The sequence below is a fragment of the Falco biarmicus genome, chromosome 20 (assembly GCF_023638135.1).
Source record: "Falco biarmicus isolate bFalBia1 chromosome 20, bFalBia1.pri, whole genome shotgun sequence".
Classification (NCBI taxonomy): domain Eukaryota; kingdom Metazoa; phylum Chordata; class Aves; order Falconiformes; family Falconidae; genus Falco; species Falco biarmicus.
The window spans coordinates 2,865,789-2,891,456 of NC_079307.1; the positions used below are offsets into that span (position 1 = coordinate 2,865,789).

The following is a 25,668-nucleotide window of genomic DNA, read 5'->3' on the forward strand; positions in this document are numbered from 1 at the left end:
GCGCCCGGCCGAGCATCAGCAGCCCACAGGGACGGCTGTCGATCTTGGACTGCTGCCGGCCGCCCCCTGCGCCTCCTCCCCTTGTTACCTGAAGGCCCTGCGAAGGGGCTTCTTCACGCCTCAGGCGGCGCCCGGCGAGACCCGCTCCCAGGGCGGAAAACCGCCTGCCGGGGCTGCCTGCGCGGGTGCCGCGGCGGGAGGCGGCCTGAGGGGACAGACCATTACCTCAGCGAGCCGCGCTACCTGCCACCGATGCAGGTGACCCCGCCGCCTCATGAGTGGCACGAACGCCCTCGCCCCACCCTGCGGGCGGGCGAGGCGGCAGCCAATCGAAAGCGCCGGAGGGGCGACGGGGGCGGAGCGTGGCGGCGGGCGGCCAATGGCGGGCGAGCGGCGGGCGGAGCGGCCCAAGGCGGCGGGCGGAGCGGGGGGGCGCGGCGGCGGCGGCGGCGGGGCCGGGGCCGGGGCCGGGGCCGGGGCCGGGGCCGGAGCCGCGCCGGGCGGCCGCCATGTGGCCGTGCGGCGGGCGGAGGCAGCGCCGCCTCGGGGGCACGGCGTTCCTCCTCCTGGTGCTGTGGCTGGTGCTGCGCAGGTGAGAGTCGGCACGGCCCCGGCGAGGGCGGGGGGCGGCGGGCTGGCCCCTGGGCGCAGGTCCCCGCTGGGACCCGGGGCTGGGTGCGGGGCCACGGCGCCTGGATGGGGCGGGGGGGCGGGGGCTGCCTTGCGGCCCCGCAGGGTGGCGGCGAGCGGAGCATCGCGGCTGGCCGCGGGCAGCGGCGTGGGGAGGGCGGGGGGGGAGCTGGCTCCGCGCAGGGCGGGCTGGAGAGCTTCACATAAATGTCACCTGTCACCTGTCCCCGCAACTTCTTGTCCCATCCGAAGCGACGGGTGCGGGCAGCCCAGGCGGCCGCGCCGCACATCCCGTCCCACCTGCGGCTCACGCTGCCCCCAGCCTGCGCGCTCCCGGCCTTTCCATCTGGCCATCCCGCGGATGGTGCAGTTGGCGGAGCGATGGCTCCATCACACCCGCGGCTCTGAGGCTGCCACCGGTGCCTCCGACGCCCACATCGCGTGTCCCGCTCGCCCCAGTGCTGCTCTTCCCGGTGGCGTCAGGCCTGGGGGCCACCTCGCCTTCCACAACCCCCTGGACTTGCTGCTTCTGGGCCCCTTTGCACGCTCCAGGCTGAGGGCCGTCCCTCTGGAGCCCACCTGCAGTAACAAGAAGTTACTGGAGGTTCTTGCTTCAGTCCCGTGTGGTTGAGGTCATGGTCGTTTGGGGGATGATGCTCTTCCCAGCAAGCGTGTCCCGTGATGCTGCCGGAGGGGTATGTCTGCACCGGGAGCTTCTCCGTGCCAGGTGACGGGAGCTCTTCAGTCCCTGAAGTCCCCAAAGTGCTGGAGATAATATTGAGGCAAGGGAAGATGTGGTTATTTATTACCACTCAGATCCCTTTTATAACTTGGATATTTTATGACGGGTTCTTTAATTCATAGTAGCAAGTTACCTGATGCTCAAAACTACAGAAATGCCTTGATAAATCTTTGCACAATTAGAAGTAAAGTTCTTTTGTAGCTGGTCTTGGGTTTGTGCCACGGAGATTGTTAGCTGAGGATTATTGCAAGCTGATACTTGATAAAAGCATGGAAGTCTGCCTCCTGTGAGCGTGTATCTATAAAACACTGTCTCCGTGGGTATCCAGTGCTTCCCTGGGTGGCCCAGGGTGCCGGAGAATAAATGCTACTGGAAAATGCAGTGCTGGTTGGCGCAGCCGTGCTGAAAGAGCACCTGGGGCTCCCCTGACCGGCACAGGACCTCGGCTGCAGCTCATGGGGGAAGGCAACTCCAAGCTTTCACTTTTCCCTGGCCAGAGGAAGCCCGGAATAAACAGCAAAGCCCTCTGAGGCAGGTCTAAGTAGAGCTTAGGGATTAACTGTAAAGTCCAGGTCTTCTGAAGTGCATCCTTTAGTACTGGCAAAGCAACTAATGGTCTCCATACATGCTTTTTGCCCTGTTTTGTCTGTCTTTTGAGTTACCTTGTTCTCCCTGCTCTGGATATGTGGTAGACCAGCATCAAAGCTAAATCTCTATCTCACGTAGAGGTGACTTCAGCTAGGTTTTTGTTTTACAGGCATGGATGCCTTAGCGTAGCTGGTTTGGCAGTTAACTGTGACTTTCCTATTCTGCTTGGAGTGTTTTGCACTTCAACTTACATCTTATAAAGACAGATCATTTCATGAAGGACTAACTTGTCCAACCCAATATTGAAGCTGCTGTTCTAGGGGAACTTGGTCATCCCATGCTATTTTTTTGCCAAAAAAGAGACTTTCCTGAAGCAGGGAGGAAGTGAGGGACCAAAGTAGGCCAGTAACCTTTAGCAAAGACAAAAAAAGATTCTTGCAACCTGTGTTGTCATTATAGAAGTGAGGAAAAAATCAACGGGAAGCTATACAATGCTCTCAAGAGGAAGCACAGGGCCCAGGTGGGCTTTGAGTGGTGGAAATCCAGTTTGGTAACAGGATGAAGCTCTGCTGAGTTACAGAAGTTTTTTTCAGGAGTCACTTGAACAGATCCTAGTGAGACATGTGGGTTTCAGGATATCCAGGATAATATGTTGAAAACATTGGGAGCCTGGGAGCTTCCTACCTTCATGAGAAAAACCACTGGAGCCGGGGAGTTTTAAGGTAGGAAACTTGATGGAAACTTGCCAGCAAAGTTATGCCCAAGGTTAAGAAGATGAGCTTAAGTGATTTGTTATTTTTATCTGCCTGTGTATGCTTCCTGAGTACAGCCTTCATTCTGGCACCAGTGGCAGTTAGCAGTACTGTTGTGTGCAGGGATAATTCAGGGCTGTACCTAGCTCAGAAGCAATTTGGAAACTTAGGTATTTTCCAACGTAGTCTTTAAAAATTGGAGTTTTGTGTCTCCAGACCCCTTTGAGCTTCCTGCCTCAGGCTTGCCACCAAGCAACAGAAGCAGGTATAGCTGCTCTTTTGAGCTCTGATTTGCAATAGCTGCAATCTGTGGAAGATGCAGTTCTAGGACAATAGAAGGGCAAGTAGCCAGAGGATATCCTGTGTGTGGACTGAGAACCACCTCCTCTGCTGGAAAAATTCACAATAATTCCTTGGGAGCAATGCCACCATTTCCTAGCCTTACATCATCATTCTCTGACTGTACCTAGTTTCTTGTGTAGATGAGCATTTTTCATCCTGCTTCTACTCAGGCGGTCATCCTTTAAATATGACAATTAGGTATTTCGTGCTTATTTTTCCTACTTCGAGCTGCACTGTCGTCGTAAAAGCTCTGTTATTAGTGCACCACCTTCCGAATGGGATATGTTACTTTCTCCTCGCTCAGCACTATTTTTTGTAAATGGTTTGACAATAAATACCTGTGAGTGCTCATTGAAGGCAGTGAATATCTAATCTAGGCTTCCTTTTCCAGGTATTACCCATGCCTGCTGCCGGTCGTTTCAGAGCCCTGTGAGAATGCTGTGCTATACAGGTACCTTCTGTGCTTGTCAGCCAGCCTGTGCAGTATCCTGGAAGTCTTAGATTTAGTTCCTTTGTAGTCTCCTTGTCTTGTGTTGGAGGACAGCTAATCGCTGAAGGCTCCTGGTTAGCAATCCCTGTAAACTCTGCATTCTGAGAAGTCCTCACCTTCTGCACATACCCGCTCGACGTGTAGTATGGAAAACAGCTGGAGGCCTAGATATTTCCATCTTCTCCGAATGTGACATTTCTCTCAAATGTGTGGGCCACCCTTGCTTTGCTGAGACAGGAATTCATTTCTCGCATCTGGCTGTGATAACGTCTCAGAGGAACAAGCCGCTATTGTCTAACTCTTCTGTGTATTCAGGGTTGTGGAACTGGGATGGTCTGGTGCAGGCAGTGTAACTGCTTTGGATCTGGACTTGTTGATAAAATGTTTTCTTGGTTCAGCCAACACAAACCAGGGAGCTGTGTAAGGCAATAGAGGTAGATTTTTGCATGCAGGAACAGACCCGAGTAGGGCTGTGATGGCATGAGTACTACAGCTGGTAAGTGCTGTGGACCCTGCCATCTCCTTTGTTCTGTTTCTTTTGGCAAATAACATATTAAGGAGTTAGTATAAGCAGCAATGCGGGCAGAGGTAAGTTTGTGGTGACAGCTGGCGTAGTCTCTCCTGAGTGATGAATATCATCCAGGTGGGTTCTTTAAGGGGAAGGTTCTCTGTTCACAGTGAATGGTGGGGTCTTTATTTTTCCCACGCATTGAGTTGGAAGGTGCCAGAGACCACAAGGCATTCAGGGTAGCAATGCTGACATGCAGCTGCTGTTGGAACAGGGAGCTGGAAATCAGCCAGCATGTGTGATCCCACTGCAAAACAGGGAGATCTTACATTTCATAAGTTATGAAAGTGTTTGCTGATACTCTGAGTGAAAACTTACCCATCTTATATTTTCAGCAGGTTGGTTTCATATTCTGTGCCTGAGCAGTGCTACTTCTTGGTTGTAGAGTGTGGCAGAGGGGCTTGGGGCATCCAGGTTGGAAGCTACTAGTGAAATGAGTATTAAATGCTCATCTTAAGCAGATCTTCCATCTGTTTTATAGTCTTCTGAAAAATCTACCTGCTCTATATGACAAAAAGCATGATTTATATAAGAAGTAGGAAGGTCAGAGCTGGTCCTGCCAGGTAGAGTGAAATAAGCAGCCTCTCTCAGGGGGACAGATTCCTCCTTCGCTACAGCCTGGATGCTCATATACTTCTCCTTCTTTTCTAGGTTTAACTGGAGTGAGCTGATCCCTCTGCAGTTATGGGGGAGGACCCTAGGCTTGCAGACAGAAAACTCTCAGTTCCTCCTGGAGGGCATGCCCTTCCGTATATTTGGAGGCTCGATGCACTATTTCCGAGTCCCCAGGGAATACTGGGAAGATCGCATGCTTAAAATGAAAGCGTGTGGCTTAAACACCCTCACGACGTAAGTGTCCTCACTCCCTAGGCTCTGTCACGTACCTTGCAGCCTCTCCCCTCTTCACTAGTAGTTGGTGGGACTTTGTCATTAATTCCAGCGGGCCATGGCAATGTCTTTCTGTACTTATTATGAGAAAGACACAGAAAAGAGTAGTGGGGACTCAGGTTTTCTTTTAAGCATCACACACTGCAGTATCCTCAAATACGGGCCGGAACAGGCAGCTGTCAGACGTACTGGGGAAGTGCCACCCTAATGCTGGCGCAGTGCAGAAGGGTCACGCTCTGAAACAGTCGCTCAGCACTCTTGCCATTTAGAAATTGCTCTGGTTTGGAGAATGAAAGATACACCTAGAGACCACATTTGACAATCTTGAGAAACTCAGATGTAGCAGAGCATAGGAAAAGAGTGCAACAAAGTAAAGACTTGTCAGAAAAACGAAAGGAAGGCACAAATTATATGTAAATAGACACTTGCAATGTCTACATGCAGTCATCTCTGGATCTGTTACTGACTAACAAAGGCAGTGCATAGGTTTTTTTTCTGTGCTTCACAAATGCAACGGCCTTTGCAGCCCTTTACCTCCACTGCCCTAACTCTGCATTTCAGGTATGTGCCGTGGAACCTTCATGAACAGGAACGAGGGAAGTTTGACTTCAGTCGCAACCTGGATCTAGAGTATGTGGTACAGACAGCTCTATTATTAAATACCTCTGTTTTGAGGGGAGGGTGGGTGTGTTGGTTCCAGCTGAAGGTGTCATTTCCACTTTCTGAAGTGAAGCCCGTCCCTTGTTCCATCAGTGGCAGCTCTCATTCCTTCCCCTGCTATCTGGAGTCCTGGGAACCTGCAGGTTTAGTACCAGTTCAGTATAGTTGCTTCATCAAACAATTCTCTCCTGGTTTTGGTACCTAAATTTCATGGTGATTGGTGTATTGGGAGTGCATGGAGTAGGAATTTGCAGTCAAACAATAATTATGCTGTCTGTATCTCTAGGGCCTTCCTTTCACTGGCAGCTAAAAATGGACTGTGGGTGATTCTGCGTCCTGGACCTTATATCTGCTCTGAATGGGACCTTGGTGGGCTGCCCAGGTAAGTGTTGTTCAGCTGAGGCAAGCGTTTAAGGCTGTGGGGAAAACAAAAAACCCAAACAAAAACCTCTGATCATACAGTTGAGCCTCCTTCAAAAATTTAGAATGGCTGGCTGTTAGGTGGGAATATTTATTTTCTGCGTCCCCAAAGCAGGCAAATATTCATTATGTTACTGAGCTCTCCTAAGCAGTACAGATAGTAAGCCTGGAACCAGATTTTTTTTTGAGTGGTTATTTTTTAAAATAATAATTGTGTTATGGCATAATGGTTACAGCAAGAAAACAGAATTGGGGAAACCTATCTTCCGTTGCTGTTGCAACTCGACTCTGTAATATCAATAGTAGAATTTGCAGCTCGATGTAAGAATTTGCTTCATCTCGGGTCCATTTAAAACTCCTACTAGAACATACATATTATATGGCTGGCAGTAATAAGACCCATAACTTCTCCAACCTCCTGTTGTATTTTCTTCTAAAGCACAGAGCTTGCTGGTGAGCGGCTTTGAGAGCTGAGCTGTATACATCAGCACTGAGACTTGCCTGGTTACTAGATCCCAGTGGAACCAGTGCCAGGTTACGTACCACTTGTTTTCCTTACCATCGCAGAGCATGAACCTCAGTGGAGACACTTGACAAAATTTGAGGATTATTTCTTTTATTCTTTTCAGTTTTTAGAATGCCCTGCCTGTGGCATCAGAGAGTTCAGGTGCAGAACTGTGAAGGTGTGTCAGGGAGTTACTCCTGAGAGCTTGTGGCCAGAGGCAGTAGCTAACTCCACATTATATTATGGGAAGTGCAGATATTGTCAGTCATTGCCACATCACCTGTGTATTCTTTTTATCCAACGGATAAAAATTCTGATAAAGAGTGACAGTACTATTCTCATTTTACAGATAAAGAGGTCATGATTTTGTAAGCTCACTGAGCTGCGTATAGCATACAGGAGTTGAAGCTTTCAGACCTCTGGAAGCACTGTTAGTTACTGTCTCCTTTTGCAGAGACAAGGAAGGTACAAGCTCGCTCTGCTTAAGTGGTTATAGAACTACATTGTTCTGCTCTTAAACAAATTGCCCTTTTCTGTGCTAATCCCAAACCAGCAAACTAAGTCTTGTAAATCAGCAACAGAAACCATGAGAACAATTACCAGAAGCTTTGTTTTGAGCGAAGGTTGGGGGGTTATGAGGGAGCACTTGGTTATAGAGGGCCCTTTGGGATGCAGGGTATTCCAGAGTAACCAGGTTAGCCTCTGAAATCTTAGTGGGAAAGTTAATGACACGAACCTAGGCACAAAATATAGAGCAAAAAGAAGGGGAACAGTTTGGCAAGTGCAGTCTGGACTCATTTAAAAGTGTGAGTGACAGATAGCCTCACATGGTGCCGTTCACTGGCTCACGATGTGGTCCATACCTGCGCTGCAAGCTTAGCCAAGTGACACAGAAAGATCAATGATTCCTGCCCAGAAGTGACTTGATGTCGGTGGGTGGTGTCACCTCTGGCAGCCTTGACTGGAGGAGACTCTTAACAGACTCTGTTTGCTGCTTTTCTCATAGCTGGCTGCTACAAGACCCAGAGATGCAGCTGAGGACAACGTACAAGGGCTTCACAGAAGCTGTGGATGCCTATTTTGATCATCTAATGCCTCTTGTCGTCCCTCTCCAGGCAAGTACAATCCGTTGCCCTCTCTGTCCCCAAGTGGGGACTGTCTGCACAGATGAGTGTGAGCTGTGTGTAATGGCAGCAGGTTGAAGCACCAGCAAATCTATCCCTTCAGGACCCAGTATGGACTGTAGCCTGTCAGCTCTCCAGATCTAGCTGTACCGTTAGGCATAGACTTCGGGAGGACGAGAGGGTGGAGCTGGGTCCGTCTGAGACTTGTGCATCATTGCTGCAAGCCAGTGCCACTGTGATTTCGGTCCCTCTGATTAGAAAACATGGTGAACAACTCTTTTTTGTTCCCAACAGTACAAGAAGGGAGGTCCCATCATTGCAGTGCAAGTGGAGAACGAATACGGTTCCTACGCCAAAGACCCAAACTACATGACCTATGTTAAAATGGTAACGTTGGCACATTTACTTGTTTCTGTGGTGAATCTCTCTCATGAACCACCATCCTTATACTATTTTCTTTCTTTTGAAAAACTTTTGTGCATGGCTTCAGAAACTCTTGAAAGTGTCAGTGCGTAATCCAGTGCATTTTCCTTGGTGTTTCTTCCTGGAGTGGAAGAGATGGCATGTGACCCTCTCAGCACTGATAAGCCTGTGTTCTTATGTCTTCCAGAGAAGAGGGTGACAGGGAGATGGGAGAGTGTCTGTAACACACAGCTGGCCTTGAGGAAGCTGCCTGCAGCTGGTCCTTTTTAGCTTCTCTTAGACAATGTTAGAGAAAGGTTTCTCTTTGTTGACACTCCTGGGGCGAAGGTGTATGTGAACAAGCTACCAGCACGCTCCTAAACTTGTGTAACCTGGAGCTCAGCATCAGGCAGGTTAACTTGCCTAATGCCTCCCTTACCCTTGTCAAACAGAGACTAGACTTTGCCCTGGCTCCTGCCTCTGAACTGAATGATAAAAGAGCTGGCCAGTGCCCAAAGAGACTGAAATATCCTGGTGGATCTGACTTGAGTCTGACTTGTTCGTTTGCCCCCAGCACAATTGCAAGGCAGACAGTTAACAAGATCTGCAGTATGTCCTACAAGGTGCGTCGTTTCTTTTCTTCTCACTGAGTGCTTAAAAGCGTTGCTGCACGTGAAGGGGCTATCCATCCAGTGGTGCCTATGTGCTATAAATTGTGTGTTCCCTGCTCTTCTGCTACAGCATTATGAGATCCTTCTGAAACCCTTCGGGTACCTCAGCTTCGCCCTGAGCAGCCTGAGGTTAGCTCTGGCCGAGGGTGTCCTATTGCTTGAGGTGTACAGAGGCTCTTCAAATCCATCGTGTGGCAGGAGTCCTCATCTGCTTAGAGTGCTGTCTGTCCTGCACTAACTCCATCTCATGGAGTGAGTTAACATTGCTTAGAAGGTTAGATATGAAGCATACATACCAACAAGTTAAAGGGTTAGCTGCCCCTCTGAACTGGTAATGTCAGAATTGTCTGTCTGCCTAGTTTCCCTCCCTGTGTCCCACCAGTGGCAAGCCTATAAACAAATGGCTTCCAGAGCCCTGAACGAATGGGGCATAGAGACACTGTTGTGCCTGAACAGCACGTCAGCTCGGGGCTTGCTTTTCCATATCTCAGCGATGAAAGAGCTTCTGATGTTTCACAGACTTGTCAGAACAGATCTCCTTGCCAGGCCCGTGGGTGTATTTTTGCAGGGCTGTTTCGTCATATAGTGGTGTTGCGTGCAACTTACAGCTGAGGAAGCCTATTATAGTGGTTACAGATAAAAATGTGGGAAAGCAGGATTCACAGGGCTTCCTTTTTGCTTGGAGTGGTATCTAATGTGAGGTGGAGCTCCTAGTCTTGTTCTGGTTTGGGTCTTGAGCTCTGAATGTGGCAAGCTGATTAATTCACATCTGCGTCTAGCATATATAAGTGTGGCAATCTTCCTGGAACTAATATACCCATTAAAACCCGCCCACAACTCAAGACTAAACCTGAAATCCCTGTCTTTATCTCACTTTTTTGGGTGCAGCGCCTTTGCCTTCCAAAACGTGAAGGCCATGAAAGGGTGTATTGGCACCTCCCTCGCCCCAGAATGCAGGAGCTGGGATTAGCTGAGCACACACCTGTGTCTGCCTCAGACGCTGTTTCTATTCCTGGTTTCTCTGCTGCACCCTGAAACCCTGTAATGCATTTCAATGTGTGGCAGCTCCCTGCCTTTTCTCCATTCCGCACTTACACTCAAAGGGAGGGGAAGAAACTTATTACTAATGCAGTGCCCAAAGAATTCTCTCAATAAAATTTGTTAGAAATTCCGTTTCCCTCAGTAGCTGAATTTTGTCAGATACCAGCATCTGTTCAGGTGTTGATTTAGTGATGATATGTTGATAGACTAACCGGGCTAAACACTAACTCTGAATTGGGTTTGTCTTTAAACTCCACGTTGTAACCCCTCTCTAACGGAGACTGTGTGTCATGCTCAAGTCTACTCTTTGTGCACAGGGTGTGCAGGCGTGTGCAGTACGCGAAGGTTTCTTCAGACACGCAGCAGGCGTTAGCTAGTTGGTGCACGACACAGGTAACTCCTGTGCGAGCTGATGCATCTTTACCACCATTTTACAGTTAGTAATTTACAATTAAGAGAATGAAGGCTTGTTTTCAAAGCTCCTTGAAGCTGAAGGAGTGACTTCCAAGGCAGGTTCAGTGAAGAGGGGGGTTAATTTGCAACTAGGATTTCCTAATCCCTCCTTCAAACATCAGCCACTGTTCCATAAAAAACCAACTGTAAGAGAACAATCCTGTCAGGAAGAACCTTGTGTGTGCATGTGCTTTTTAAGAACCTTAGAGTGCTGTTTCATACAGTGCTGCGATATTGAAGCAGCAGTAGATGCGTTCAGACTTGACTATTTGAGAACATCAGTACCTGAGCTGTCCTGTGATGGCATTCACTGGCAAACCAGCTATTTTCTCCTTTCAGCTTCCATTGCTGAGGCAGGAAGGGCGAGCAGCTTTTCTTTTTCTTCTTCTACCTGAAGCCCTCTTCTGATGGAAAGCTGTGAAGCTATTTATTAAACTTATCTCAGAAGAAGAAGAGAAAATCCTGAAGCTTGATGCATCAGTGAGAAACCGATCCAGCTTTCTAAAACCAAATAATATTTTTCAGTTGTCTTTAAGCTGGAAAAAGTAGGCAGGCATGCTTCAGCAGGAATGGGAGATGTCACAGGAATAGTATTTCTTACCAAGCCACCGCCAGTTTCAAGCTATCCCCAGAGAAGGTGATCGTGGACTTTAATGCTTTAATATCCTGACAAATACTAAACTCAGGCTGTTAACACAATGGCTTTTCCTCTTTTTAATTTAGGCCCTGTTAAACAGAGGGATCGTGGAACTGTTAATGACCTCAGACAACAAGAACGGGCTGTCATTTGGCTTAGTGGAAGGAGGTATGTGCATAATGCAAAAGAATGTCCGTTTTCCCTTTGCTTTTTAAAAAGTGTAATTCTATCAAGTGTTTAAAAATGCTGCTTAGCACCCCTCCTGCTTTTCTCTGTGAAGAAGTGGAGGTGCAGCTGTTTGAGTTTCACTGGGCCCTAAATCTGACTGTTTGGAGCATCGTGTATACTGATTTTCAGATTTCCACATCCAGCTCAGCTGAGATTTACTATGTGCTTGGCCTCTGCTCTCTCCTCTGTTTCTGCCAGTTGCCTGCCTGAGTAGTAATTGCTTCCCTGAATTAAGTGTTTGCAGGGTGCAGTCTTTTGAGTGCCCCTGTCATCGCTCAGTCATAAATACTGTTCATTTTGTAATCTCAGGCATGGAGATGATTAAAGGGAAAGACCTTTCCCTCCTCTTTTTTTTTTTTGCCTCCCGTTTTCATATGTCAGCGTGAGAGGGGCAAATTCAGTAACGCTGAAGTTCGTGGCCCTTCACCAGTACAGCAGTGGTCTCAATGGTATTTTTGTTTGATGTGCAGTAGTTTTCAGCCTTGACCACACAGAGTCACTCTCTCCCTGCCAGAGAGCTGACATGCAGCAGGGTTGGGCTGCAATCCCTGCCTAGCCCTCACCATCTTCTCTGGGAATGTTTACTGCCTCAGAGCTCGTTCTTGTTTGGAGTTGTCTTTTCCAGTGTGTTGCATGCTGAGAGCTCTTTGATACCAATTTGCCTCTTAGATGTCATAACAATCTGCTCATTAGAGTCAGCATGTCAAGTAATCAGATGCGTGGAATAACTAGGGCTCAAAGCGGTATAGCAGCAAGGTGGTTACAAAAGCTGTAAAGGACACAGAACAAAATCCACTGTCGAAATGCGTAAGAAAATAGAGAGAAGACTCCATCCTGGAGCTGAAAACTAGTGCAGTGATTCTGTGATTATTTTTTTTTTATTCTGTTCATCAGTGGTGTACTGATTTCTTTCCAAGAAGCATCTGGAGGTTCCTGTTAATGCCAGGAGCAGTCAGCCTGGTGCTCTGCAGAGAAAACTGTCTGTTGTAGAAGGACCTGCGACTACAGCATTGTAGCCCTTCTCCAGCAGCTTTTTCATTTCAGGGGACAGGGAGGAAAGCTTTTGTTGTTGTGGGTCCCTTCGGGCTCATAGGTATAGAAAAAAAATCACAGTCAGCCTCCAAGTACCTGTGCAGCACCTGCAATCCCCCTCCCTTCACAGGCACAGCTGGTGGCAAGAATCCCAGCCTGGGTGGCTCTGGTCTGACCCGTACGGCCCTTCTGAGAGCTCACGGGTGACAAAATAAAACCTCTGGTTTGCCTCCAAGCCGTGGCTGAAACGCCACAGTGGAAAGCTGTGTGCACGTGAAAACCACCCACTGGGGAAACGAGGAATCAGGCTTTGGGGACTGGTTCTCCGCACCTTTACACCGTTTTCAATGGTGTGCTGCTAATCTGCATGAAAAGCAGAATCGGGCATGTTTGCCTTCAAGATTGCCAGCTAATGTATTACATCAGTGCTAAACCCACGTTTTATTTTATTCTCCCACTGTGTTTGCCTGTGTGAAATTTTTCAGCTTAGCACACTACATAGGTCAGCCTATTAAAATCAAGGTATAAATAGTGAGAAGTGAGCTTTTGCTTATGTAAATATTCCGTTTGAAGTGCTCTGACACAACTGGGGCTGGATTTGATACCAGCTCTCTTGTAAGAAGTCAATTTTTAATACCCAATTATATCATTGCTCCTGCATTTTCCAGGTTTCTTGGGAGAAATATCAATGCGACCGAGGGCTAGAAAAGTATGAAAATGGTTCAAACGTGTAGCAGGGGCTGGGGCACTGATACCGGGTTGGGGTCTTCTGGTGCATCAGTGCCTGCAGCCAGGTTTTCCCACTCCGGTGCTTGAAGATCATGCAGCAGCTTTCGCTGTACATGCAGCACACACAAACTAGTTGGTGATTCCTCCGTGCTGTGCAGGGCAGAAGCACAGATAAGTCTTCCAATTACAGTTTCTATCTGGTTCACTTGTACTGTGGTTTCTCTCATCCACCCCCACAGACATGACAAGCTGTAAGATATTGCCAGGGTAGCTATTCCTGCAGCTAAAGCCTGGGAGATCAGTGTGGCATCCAGATATGACTTTCTAATAATAAGTTTGCCTTCATGTGGTGCCTTTTATCTGAGGATCTCCAAGTGCTTTACAGCCTCTAATTAAAGCTTGTGACACCCCATGAGCTGCTCTGATGCTCTCTCTTTCTAAGTATCAGTGAGTGTTAGAGCTAAAATGATGGCCTGCAAGTATTCCTCTGTGTGCTGTGGTCCGGTTGGATTCTGCATGCCAAGTGAAGACTTTGATGGTAAATGTCTGAGGAGGTTGTATTGGTGGTTCAGAAGATGTTCCAGTTCCCCCGAGCTTGTGCTGGGCTGAGGCCTAAGCAGTCTGTCTCCTGGGCATTTTGTGTCTGAATTAATAAAACCTTTTTCTTTTCCCAATAGCACTGGCCACTGTTAACTTTCAGAAACTGGAACCTGGGCTACTGAAATATCTGGACACAGTACAGGTAAGATGCAGAAAAACTTTTTTTTTAGATTTTCCCGGTCAGCATTAGAAATGAAGCACTGCCAGTCTGTTTTGGTTTTGTGTGTTGGTTTGGGGCTTTTTTTGAACAAATGTTTGGGCTTCCTTCTCACTGGCCCAAATCCTTCTGGAATCAGTGAAGATACTTACGATGATTTCTCTGGAAAATGAGGGAGGTTTTAAGCATGCTGTTAATCCAGCACCTTCTTAAAGGCTTTCCATTCAGCTGTGGCCTGTGTTTAGCTGTCGGGGGTTTGAGTTCTTCATGCTTTCAAGTGTTGATGCCCAGTAGCATCCTACCTTGGAACTGTCAGACTTCTCTCTTGGACTTCAGTCATCTTTTTTCCAGGCTCTTTTAGCCTGATGCTGCGGATGCCGTCAAGAGCATGTCTGAAAACTGTAGTCTTCAAATGCTGGGTGTGATCTGCTGCGGTTCTTTCAGTGTACGCTGTGAGGGCTGTCTCTGTCCTCTCCAGTGCCTCCTATTCAGTGTAGATATGTGAAGTTGTATTAATGGCATGCTGTGCAGAAGAGAGGATTGGCTCCACTAGGCATTTGGTCCTGTTTCAGTCAGAGGAACACTTTAATTTCACATATGCTTCCACAGTAACTTCACAAAACACCTTCCACACAGCGTGGTCTCAGGCTCTGCCTGCCTTCTCCGCAGCCCAGCCTACCTGGCATTTAACAGTGCTCCCTGCAGAAAAACATTCCAGTTTTGTGTGTCGCTTGAGCTTCTTTAACCCCCTGTGCTGTCAGAGATGTGAATCAGGGGCAGGGAACTGCCTAATGAACACTTGATGCAAAAAGCATCTTGATTGCGTTGAGGGAGTAGTGAGGGAATAACAAGTTTTGCGTTTTAGTGACAGGTTCTCTCTCCTTGCATCCTCTGTCGTCTGCCTTCCCTGTTGCTCTGCTTGCTCCGAATGTCAGCCTGGAAAGATGTGAAAAACTGACAGCTGCCCCTGGCCGTGATCAATTCTCTTCTGATCTCTTCCCTTGTCTTTTGCCTGGACTGTGAAAGGAAACCTTGCTGCTGGCATGCTGAACGTTGAATCCTGCAGCTTTAATTTGTTTTCTTTTCCTGTACAGGCAAAAGAGGCTCTGCTGCAGGTGCTTTCGCCTTCTTTAGGTCTTACAAAATTCCCCAAACCCTGCAAATGAACAGAAGGTGGCACCTTCCCCACCAGCTGAATGCCACACGGCCCAATAAAAGCAGCTCCTCCTTTGCCACACTTACTAATGACAAGATAGGAAGCCTGTCATGCATATTTGTAAGGATTATGAAGCTATGTTATCTTTGCCTTGTTATGGTCTTTTATTCCAGAGGCTGATAAAACTCCTTCTTCAAGCAGTTTACTGGGGACGGATTGATTAAATGTATTTCCAAGAGCTGGTCTGAACCTGGAACAATTAAATTATTACAGGCACCTGCAGTTGTTTTCTCCTAATGAAACATGAGTTTCTTTAATGCCACTTACCTCGGCCATTTCACGTGGCATCAGATAAAGCCCCTATCAAATAAAGGGCAAAATTGCCTTGTCTAGAAATAAATACCATGAGGAAGGAGTGCCAGCCAGGCTGAGCACATGTTGTCCTGTCTGGTGTGATGGGGCTGGGTGGAATTCTACAGGAGCTGAGGGAGCTGGCAAGCGGTGACAAATGGGAAGCAATCGCTCTGTGTGCACAGCTTTTTTAATGAAGACCTAATTCCTGCAAAGGCTAATTCTTTCCTGCCAACACCATATGCGGCATTAAAAAGGCATTAAGCCGCTAAGGTCTGCTGTTCCTACCTTGGCAAGCGCTGGCTGCGGTGCACCTGCAAACCCTCCGCTGGCAGTGGTGTAGCTGATAAGCAGACATTTATAAATGTGTATTTCTACCAGAAGCTAAACAGTGACAGTGGGTTTGTCTTTTTGCTACAGCTCTACCAAACAACAGTATCCAGAACTGTTTGGTATCACCCGATTGTGTGCTGTGCTTTTTGCTTTGTGCCTAGCAGAGGAGTAGTCCGCTTTGCTTACCGGTTCTGGGCTTTGCTGGCCCACAGCATCTTCTTCAGAGCTTCTTAGCTTCTTTTCTATGCCAGCTTGAGAAGAAAACACTCTTGTAAACAGCGTTGCCAAACTGCAGTTGAACAGTGCTTCTCTAGAAAATAGGGATGAGGGCAAGACTGATCTCCATTTTAACTCTTTGGGTTTGTTTTGGTACAGAGAGATCAGCCAAAGATGGTGATGGAGTATTGGACCGGATGGTTTGATAACTGGGGAGGCCCTCACTATGTCTTTGATGCAGACGGTGAGCACCGTATACTCTTCTGGTAGCTAGGGGGGCTTAGTGCTCAGCAAACGGTCACAGAAAAATGAGATACAACCTTTACATATTTCTGTCCCACTGTAACCTTTGCTTTGTGTGACTCTTTGTAAATGAATAATCTCTCCGCGAGTGGGTCACATTGCTGTGCCTTGGATTTTCTTTAGTAGTGTTAGTAAACAGCAGCTCTTTTTTTTTTAAAAAAAAAAAAATTCTTGAAGAGGAACTCTGTGGGGCGTGCAGAGAGCCAAACATCTGAAGATATTAGTGACATGTCCTAAGACCTTGTGCCTAAGTTGATTTAAAAAAATGCAGCCGAATGACTTAAATCATCTGTTTCACCTCCTGAGCTAATCTAAATCTTGTGAAGACTTTATCTGTATTTTGTAAAGATGTCACAAGTTTTGTGAAGCATCCATAAGAGCGTTACTTGTCTGGCCAATAAACACTCCTCATAAATGATGATGAACCTAAGCCTTTTGCAAGTATTGCACCTTCTGAAAAGCGTTAGGTTTTTTCTAGTTTAAAAGCTCACTAGGAAGGAAGACAAGTACTGAGAAACCCCAACAACCCCAGAACCTCTAGGGCATCTAAAGTACAGTGAAAACAGAGCTATATAAGACTATTCTAATGACTCTCTCATTCTCCTGCAATTGTCTTTGTAATTGGGTCATTAGTGTGTTGAGCTTAGGAGTCTGGTTGAGTAGTCCTTAAAACTCTTGTGCTTCAAAGCAAAATTCCAGCTCAAGTACATGAGCTTTACCCTTTTTCACCTATAGGAGAGATATATTTGAATGTATTACTATGTCCTGATGTGTCAATGGACGTGCTGCCCTTACTGAGGGCAAAATACAAATTGTTGTAATTACACAGGCGTGATTGACTGACAAGGACCACCAGAATGTTTGTGGTGTCTGCTTTGAATTACTGGAAGTGTTAGCCTAGCTTCTTGGTCTGTGGCCTTCCTGGCACTGCCCTTCCTTTGCAGAAATGGTGAATACTGTCGCAAGCGTCCTCAAATTAGGCGCATCCATCAATCTCTACATGTTTCACGGAGGCACCAACTTTGGCTTCATGAACGGTGCTCTGGAGGCTGATGAGTACAAGTCAGATGTCACCAGTTACGGTGAGTTTTTTGTCACTGCCTTGCCCATGCACCTATTGTGACAGTGCAGTGTAGACTACCCTTTGGGCTAGTTACAGTTGGCAGAAGCACTGAGAAACTATTAGTACAACCACTTTGTCATGGAGGGACGAGCTGGAGCATAGCTCAGAAGCAAATGCCTGTCTCAAAGGGGGCTTACAGTAGTGTCTCCTATTTCCAGACCCCTTCCAGGATGTGGAGCATCCCCTCATTCCCAACGGGAAACAGAAGGTGCAGATGATGACTTTGCTTCATGTTATCTCCATGCTGGCCCTTCCTTCTAGGGAAAGATGGTGATCCAAGATACAATTCTGGTTTTTAATTGTACCGTAAAGCTCTTTTCATCCCAACAGCCCTTTGTTAAAATTGTTAATTTTTGACTTTATCCTGTGATTATTCTGGATACATGCAAATTAGATCTCTAAAAGTACATTGCTCCTTGTCTCCAAATTAAGCTCATCTCTGGTTGTCTAGCTACATTTGCACAGATAAAAGCGTACAGGTTTCCACAGTACAGACGGTGCCAAGAAAATTGTGTCTTGGGCTTTTACTTCTTTGGTGACAGCATACATGAAGGGTGTCCCAGAGCTGCTGTATGTTTTTAAAACACGTGTACTGCTTTTTCAGATTACGATGCTGTGCTGACAGAGGCTGGAGACTATACATCCAAATTTTTCAAGCTCCGACAACTCTTCAGCATGATCATTGGTAATTATAAATCCAAGAACCAAAATACTGTTTTACCTACAGTGTTAAATTAGAGACTTGTTTAAACTGGCCCTTCTGCTGGAGCCCTCTGAAGCTGCCTGGTCGACTGGCTGGGTGTTTTTTGCAAAGGATGGGAGGGAGGGCCAAAGGAGGCCTGGAGGGGGCTTAAATCTGTGTTGGGTTTTTGCATCTGAAATAGTTGTTCCATCTTTCTCTTTCTTTTTGCATCACAGGCCAGCCTCTTCCTCTCCCTCCCATGATTGAAAGCAAGGCGTCATATGGTGCTATCCTGTTGCATCAATATATCCCTCTCTGGGATGTGTTGCCATCTCTTTTACAGGTAGTACTACCAATTGTAATGCATCTCAGTAGTAAAAGGTGTCACCTCACAGGTGGAAAAGGTGATTAGTGTGCTGGTTTGCTATCCCATGTTTTGCCAAGGACGTGCAAATCTTTTACTTCACCTTTTTTACTGGTGCTTCTGTTCTCTTGGAATTCCACTTTTGCAGGTCCTTGGCACCCTTTTCTGGTACCTTGGTTTCATTGCTGTAGCTTTCATAGAGTCGTAAGGTAATTCAGGTTGGAACAGACCTCAGGAGGCTTACAGGGTAAATGTGACCTGTGGCAGAGTGGAACACTGATCCGAAATGAATTGCTCCTACGTGGCCTGTCAATGCGGGGAGGCCACTTCTGCCATTGCATTTGTTTCTCCTTTGCAGCCCATTAAGTCAGAGTTTCCCATTAACATGGAGAATCTGCATCTAAATGACAGCAGTGGGCAGTCATATGGGTATGTGCTCTACGAGACTGTCATATTCGGTGGTGGACATCTGCATTCAAGGGACCATGTCCGTGACCGAGCACAGGTAAGGAGCAGAGGGTAACTGTGACTACGTTCAGTCAGATGTAAATGCTTTGTTCTTGGCAGCTAGGTAGGAAATGGGTCAACCATGAAGGAAAATGGGAAGTTTTAGATTAGAAGTGTGATTTGCCCTTCTCAGTTCTCAGCTAAACTCCAGTCCTTATCATAAATCATAAATCAGCTTGAGGTTCCAGTCTACTAAAACTTACAATATCTTTAAACATCAGAATATTGAATGTTCTGAGAAATGTTGTGATTATTTTTTTTCCCCACCTAGACTGGATCAGTGACACCGTTATGGATGCTGAGTTCTAGTTTCAAGTAGAGACAATTTCCTCCCCAAATACAACTTCGGTAACCTACGCAACGCGTGATTACAGCATAATTGATGAGAAGTTGCTCTCCTCTCTTGTGCTCTGTTCTGCAGGTGTTTGTTAACACCATGTACGTTGGTGAGCTGGACTACAACACAGTGGAGCTCTCCCTTCCTGAAGGACAGGTAAATAACTGGAGATTGCTCACGGCAATAGTATGTGGATAACAGAACCAAGACCGCCCAACCTCCCACCTATTCCATTTAACTAGCTGATACGGTAGCCTGACACAGGGAGCAGTTGTTATATACCCTCATTAAACCCTATTTCAGTAGTGAAATACAGCATGAATTACTGCCAAGTTACTATTTGTGATTGAGAAGGGGTTTTTGAATACTTTTGCACGGAGAAAATTCATATTGTCATGCTTGCTGCACAAAATTTGCCAGCTTTCCTGCCACACCCACAACTGGAGAGATCGAGTACTGGCACCCTGCTTGTGCAGATTAAGTCTGTGTAGGCTTCATCTTCCTTAGCACAACGCATATTTTAAGGGTTTTGGGGGCTTTTGCACCTTCTGGGTCTCAAATGAAATGAGGGGGAATGCCTCTAGCTCTGAGAGTAGTCTTACCCTGGTGGAAGTTGGCAATAAGACTCGTATATTGATTGAATGCATGTCAACAGCGCTGTGCATGGCTCCTCAGAGTAGGCGGGTGGGTTAATACACTAATTGTTCTTATGACTCGTGGGAGAGCTATATGACATAAGCCTGTATTATGTCAAACTTCATTTCTGGCTCTGTGGGTGATATCAAGATGGTACTTAAAAATACAACAGAAAAAAAGACTTTCATAAAAAGGCTGAGAGTTCCTCAGTGGCATAACTATTTGTAACAGCTGAAAGGTAGGGGGACACTGTTCTGTCACACAATCTAGAACTTTGAACAGATAAATTGCAGCTGCCAAAGGTATCGGTGCCACCTCCCCTCTTAAAACACCTCTACTGACCTCTGTTAACCAAGTATTATGGCTGATAGAGCACGTACTGCGCACTGGTCCAGGCAGATGCTCTTCCTTTTTTTTTTTTTTAACAGGGATTCAGGCAGCTAAGACTCTTGGTAGAGAACCGCGGTCGTGTCAATTATGGCCTGGCGTTGAACGAACAGAGGAAAGGTAAGTCAAACTGTCCTAGATAGTTCTCTGAGTTTAAACACTGCGGCACTGCCTTTCTCGTGTGCTTTACACAGAACCAAACTGAAGACCCAATGCAGCTATCGTAGTGCTAGCCCAGATTACTGTCTGGAGTTGGTGGGAAACGGTGTGATGGAGGAAATGTTAAAAAACCCATTTCATCACTCCCTGTCTGCAGCAATCACAGATGCTGCTTGATGGCTTGCGTTAAGGCTTCTTATTTTATAGGGGGACAACTACGCCCAAGGCCATCAATGGATCTTACTCTGCTCTAGATTTGCCCGGTGATGTTAGGGTACCCTTTCTCTTGCTCTGTGAGCGTGTTACTTCACAGGGAGAGAAGGAAAATACCTTTTTTAATCTGTGTTTTCCCTTAGGGGGTTGATATTGGAGGATCGCAACATTTAAAATTGACACAGTATTAGGGGGAATGAATTTTACATCCTGCTGAGCAGAATTTACTAAAATGTTCAAGTCTATCACACACAGTTGTAGAGCTGGAAGAGGTCAGAACCCCAGGATTCTATTTTAGTGGGGAACTGTATGCAAAAAACTACAAAATAGACTAATGGAGTTAGGCACGTGACTGTACTAATTTTATTTTACTGCAGAAGAAGACTTTACTGCATAAAGCCTCTGCACTGCTTAGGCAGGCTCAGCTGCAGTCCTGTAGTTAGGAGGCTGGATTAGGACCTGGGCTCTGCCTGCTACATGAAGAATAACTTTATCTAACAAGAGAGTGTTAAAGGTAAATTAGTTGCTAAGGTGTCTTGAGATCCTTGGATGGCAAGCAGGGGATCAGCACTGGACATCAGTGCTCGCCCATGTTGTATTTTGCTGTGCCTATTAGAGAAGTAACTGATTTACTACTTTAAAAAAAAATGTGTACATGGTCAGCTAACTAAAAAACCAACAATAACAACAAAACCCCATCTGCTGCGTGTGCCAGCAATGTTTTCTGCTTGGAGGGTGCTTAACAACTTGGTGAGTTGAAGCAAAGGAGAGAGTGGAGAGGCCAAAGTATAGTAATGTTCCCCACTCAATCTGGATGAGCAATGGGACCATATGGACTCTAATTCCATTGCAGAATGTGGCTGCTTTCCATCTCCTGCTGTTCCTCGCATTCAGATAGGAAAATCTATCAGCTTTAGCTGTTTTTCGGCTCTTCATTACCCCCATTGCTCTTGCAGGCTTAATTGGTGACGTCTTCTTGAATAAAACCCCCTTGAGGAACTTCAAGATTTACAGTTTGGAGATGAAACCTGGCTTCATGAAAAGGTTTGTTGGATTTAAATTCGGGTTTTTTTCCTCATTTGAAACAAACTGTTTACCAGCAGTACAAAACCTAATAGGTAGCAGTTAAATCTATCAGAAAGGCAACCCAAGGTAAAACGAGGGAGGTGGATTTTTGCACTGCTAGGTTCCTTGCTGATGCCTTTGCCTGAAATAGTGCAGAAAATGGTGCTGCTTTATCTATACCATTATTTGGGGATGAAATGTATTCCCACTGTGGAGGATTTCAAGAATTCCTCGCAGCCTGTACCAGCAGGGTTAAGTTGGGTAGGTGGAAGCATGGCTTATCCAAAGGGGTGGCTCCCAACACACCCACATGTTGGAGAAGTTTGTGTCTTTCTTGAAGTTCACAGTATGGCTGATATATTTAGCTATTTAAACTCACAAGGGATGGATTAATTCTAGGAAGCTACTAATAGTACATTAACAAGTCCAGATGGCTTCCTCTCTTTTAAGTTATTTTGCTTTAATTCAAGAAAGACAGAAAAAGAAATCTAATGGGGTAAGCCAAGGAGCCTGTTAGTAGATATAGAAAACCTTAGGAAGCGTTTAAGGCAACAGATGCCCTACGGACGCTGGCCACCATCCAGACGGTTTTCAGTGATGTTGTTAATACCACAAAGTAACACATGTGCATCCCCCAAGATATCCCCCAAATCCTGCATTTTGTGTAGGAAGGAGAGAGAGGCCATGTTAAACTGAAATGGCTTTTAAAAAAAAAAAAAAAAGTCTACACTTTGAAATTTCTAAGGACAATCTCAACAGGTGCTGGGGGGCTACCTGAAGGGTTCTTACTGACAGGGTAACTCGCGTAACCTTTGACTGCAGGGTTTTAGAAGAATATTTTCAGTGAGGAATATTAAAGCAAACGAACTGCCATGCACAGACAAAAGCGAGATTAGTCAACGCTGCAATCAGTTACTGGCAATTTGAGCAGCAGCAATGAGACACAATCAGCTTCCAGTCACTGTGCAGGAGGCTGGAGCACATGGTACTGTGAAAGGAACTGTCGCAGGCTTTTAGCTGAATAATTCAGTAGCAGTCAAGCTGCACTGGATCAATAACTTCCCTGAATGCAAGAGATGCAGTTTGTAAGGGTCGGAAGGAACATGTTCTGCCAGAAGCTGAAGGCTTTTGTGGGACTCCTACAACCCTTATTTTCTCTTCTGTTTTTCCCCTGCTCCCGAATTGTTGCCACAAGTAAGAAATAAAGCCAGATTGCCCCTCATTACTGCACTTCCAAGGATGTGTTCGTGTTCCTCGGTAGGAGCGTGGGCAGAAACGGCTGTTTTGAATTTTATCAATTCTGCAAGTTTTCCTTTAGCCTGTGTAAGCCACGTGCATTTAAGGCATACACGATGGCACCGTCATATCTGAAGGAGGACAGGCACTTGAGCAGCTGATGTGAAGCAGAGATCTTTATGTTGCTGTAAAATATTAGAGACGGTGATAGCCCTGTACATCCCCTTCTTGTACCAGCAACTGGTGTGTCAGTGATGTGGCAAGCCTAGGATAATGAAGACTGAAACGCACCACCCGTACACTTCAGATCAGCTAGGTGCTTGCCTTGAATGTTTACAGGAGATGAACACTTCACCCCTTTCCAGCGTGAAGAGTGTTACCTTTAGGCCCTACCACTAGAAAGCAACTGCTTGACATTTCAGGTGTGCAAGGGGACAGCAACCCTGTTGTAACAACATCCATCTGCCGATGTAAGCAGTGGTTTGAAATGGTCTCGACATCGGTGTGGTGTCTCTCAGTGCTGCCTGGTGCTTGCCTGCTGTGTTTGGTCATTCTTTTACAGCTTGCAACATACTGCTGGATGGAGCGCAGTCCCAGATTACTTTGTCGGTCCAGCTTTTTTTCGTGGAAGGCTGTGGATAGAGCATCAGCCACAGGACACTTTCTTGAAGCTACAGGCAAGTCCTATTTTTCTCTCCCCCCTATTTTTTCTTGATCTTGATTTTCTTGGTTTTTTTTCTAAAAGCTGGTTTAAAACACACTTGTGTAGTAGCTCTGAGCTCTGACTTACAGTCTGTAGTTTTGTAGTCTTCCTCTGATCTTGCAGAAAGAATTATTTTGAGGGTGTAGAAGTCTTCTCGTGCTGGCAGGTAATTCTGTTCAGCCTGTAGAGGTCCTGATGAGAAAACATGTGCAATACTGACCCTGCAGAGCTGCTAATGAACAGTTATGTCTTTTTTTTATTGACATACAAATGCTATTTCTTTTCTAGTTGCAGAGGAGTAACGGGCACAAAGAACAAAGGAGGCACTAGTTTTCTTCCTGCCTCCTCAATGGGATGTGGAGTCACTTCTTTGTAGACATGGCATGAGAGTTAGCGTTCACATCTTCCTTCTGTGGAAGATTGCTGCTTTTGCATAGAACTTAAGATGAGATATTAAATGCTATTAAACTTCCTCCTCCGATTTCACTCCCTTAGAGCCAAGGTTCATGCCAGTCATTATTGTACTGCTCACTCTTCCATTTATGTTTTGTTGTAAATTACGCTAGTCAGTAGCGATACGGTATTTCTGTCACCTGGGAAATAGGTGAGAGGAGATATTCCGTGCTTGGGAAGAAATAAAGATATGTCTGTTCAAAAGGATGAAGTTTCCTGTACAAGCATGAATCATGACTTGCACATTTTGGAAAGCTTTATCCTTTTAATTAGCACAGTAAAGGTAACTCCTGTTCAGCAGGGCTTGCTTAAATGTTCATGGCTTCAGGGAGTGGCACAGGGAAAGCAAGCAGAAAACCTGCAGAAAGCAGCCGGAAAGAATGCGAGTTTCCTGGGGGAGTGCTAACTGGGTGATACAGCTGCATCAGGAATTCGGTGTACTCTTGATTCTAGGGCTGGGAAAAAGGAGTTGTCTTTGTCAATGGTCAGAACCTGGGCCGCTACTGGAAAATTGGACCTCAGGAAACACTCTACCTTCCTGGCCCCTGGTTATGGAAAGGGAGCAATGAGGTAAGAGGCTTTGGTGGGATTTCTCTTTGCTTGTTGGTATTATTAAAGATCCTGCTCTGAGTCATGTCCCAAAGAGCTAGGGGATTTCATGCAGTAAATTACTTGCCTATCTCTAGCTGAAAACCAGCACAGCAGAGAGGAAGGAGACTGTTATCTCCCAAGATCTGTGAAAATTAGGGAAGGTGCTGCTCTAAAGCTGCTGCTGTAGTGGCTCTGACAACCATTAAGACATGATGAGGATGGCAGCTAAACTTCAAAGCACTGCATCAAGTCCAAAATCAAGACAAACCTGATTAGATGCTGGTTCATTTTCTGCATCATGTGGTGCTGAAGAAGAATCACAGTTACTGTTCAGACTCATATTGATTGATGTCTTTAAATGACGCTTCCTTCCCCTGCTGTGATTGTATGCCTTTTCCTCCTAAAAATATTTGAAGTAACTTAGCCTTTGTATGAAGAAACTTCATGTCTCTCTCTTTCTGCAGATTGTAATTTTTGAAGAACGCACTGCAGGACGGATAATACAATCTGTCGACATACCTTATTTAGGAAGGACCCAGTATGTGGACTGACGAGAGCTTCTTTCCCATGTTTGGTTCATCTTGAATACTCCTGGTTGCATGTCTGGGGACACGATGGCCCAGGCACTTGGGCATGTTAATTTCCACTAGACCCAGGTAAAGGATTTGCTCTTTGGCAGTAAGTTCAGAAGAGAGAACGGGCCCCGAAGGAACCAGACTCCATTGTTTCATAGATGGATGCAGAAGCTCGTCTCCCTGGACTACTGAGGACCCGCAGCTTGGATGGCTGTGTATGATGTTACGGACTGTCTGATGAATGTGGGGGAGTAAAAAGGTGCTGGAGGCAGGAGAGAGAAAGAACTGGAGCCATCTGAACTGAAAGCTGAGCTCAGCTCTCTAGTGACTTTAAAAATGTGTTATTGCTGGCCTCCTCATTTTTATAATTAGATAGGGAGAAAATAGCTGGTGAACATGTGAGTAACCAGGTGTGGAAAAACATTTTGTTGTGCTTCCAGGCAGAATTTAGCAACTCACTCTGCAAAAAGGTCATTACTTGTTCACTTGTTGGAAGCCAAGCTGGTTGTCAAATTACTTTAATTTAAGCTTTTTTTCCACTAAGTTTTACTACGGAGGTTGTCTCTCTCAAAAAGGGAAAAAAAAAGTTTTAAAAAGTCAAACGTGTTTTGTCCTCTAT

At 46.2% G+C, this 25,668-nt stretch overlaps 1 protein-coding gene across 3 annotated transcripts; it reads left to right on the forward strand.

Annotated features, from left to right (window-relative positions):
- Positions 1–450: 450 nt before the first annotated feature.
- On the forward strand, positions 451–25,651 carry LOC130141683 (beta-galactosidase-1-like protein 2). 3 transcript variants are annotated; one of them, XM_056322776.1, is made up of 20 exons: positions 451–592; positions 3,446–3,505; positions 4,764–4,961; positions 5,562–5,630; positions 5,947–6,042; positions 7,592–7,700; positions 8,004–8,096; positions 11,000–11,081; positions 13,580–13,644; positions 15,875–15,959; positions 16,963–17,100; positions 17,746–17,826; positions 18,060–18,166; positions 18,546–18,692; positions 19,116–19,187; positions 20,096–20,174; positions 21,383–21,470; positions 23,290–23,404; positions 24,337–24,453; positions 24,939–25,651. In XM_056322776.1, exons 1-20 carry the CDS (start codon positions 510–512, stop codon positions 25,023–25,025), a joined length of 1,971 nt encoding a protein of 656 aa, XP_056178751.1. In that variant the 5' UTR covers positions 451–509; the 3' UTR covers positions 25,026–25,651. The 3 variants fall into 3 exon arrangements, with proteins under 3 accessions (XP_056178751.1, XP_056178752.1, XP_056178753.1); XM_056322777.1 differs by lacking the exon at positions 3,446–3,505; XM_056322778.1 differs by lacking the exons at positions 24,337–24,453; positions 24,939–25,651 and having other exon boundaries at positions 23,150–23,400.
- Positions 25,652–25,668: the final 17 nt, after the last annotated feature.

What these genes read in the sequence shown, in the direction of transcription:
- LOC130141683 (XM_056322776.1), top strand. Translation starts at nt 510, where the DNA reads ATGTGGCCGTGCGGCGGGCGGAGGCAGCGCCGCCTCGGGGGCACGGCG. An exon ending in GAGAATGCTGTGCTATACAG is followed by an intron (nt 3,506 to 4,763) that starts GTACCTTCTGTG and finishes CTTCTTTTCTAG; the next exon opens with GTTTAACTGGAGTGAGCTGA. An exon ending in AAACCTGGCTTCATGAAAAG is followed by an intron (nt 21,471 to 23,289) that starts GTTTGTTGGATT and finishes ATTCTTTTACAG; the next exon opens with CTTGCAACATACTGCTGGAT.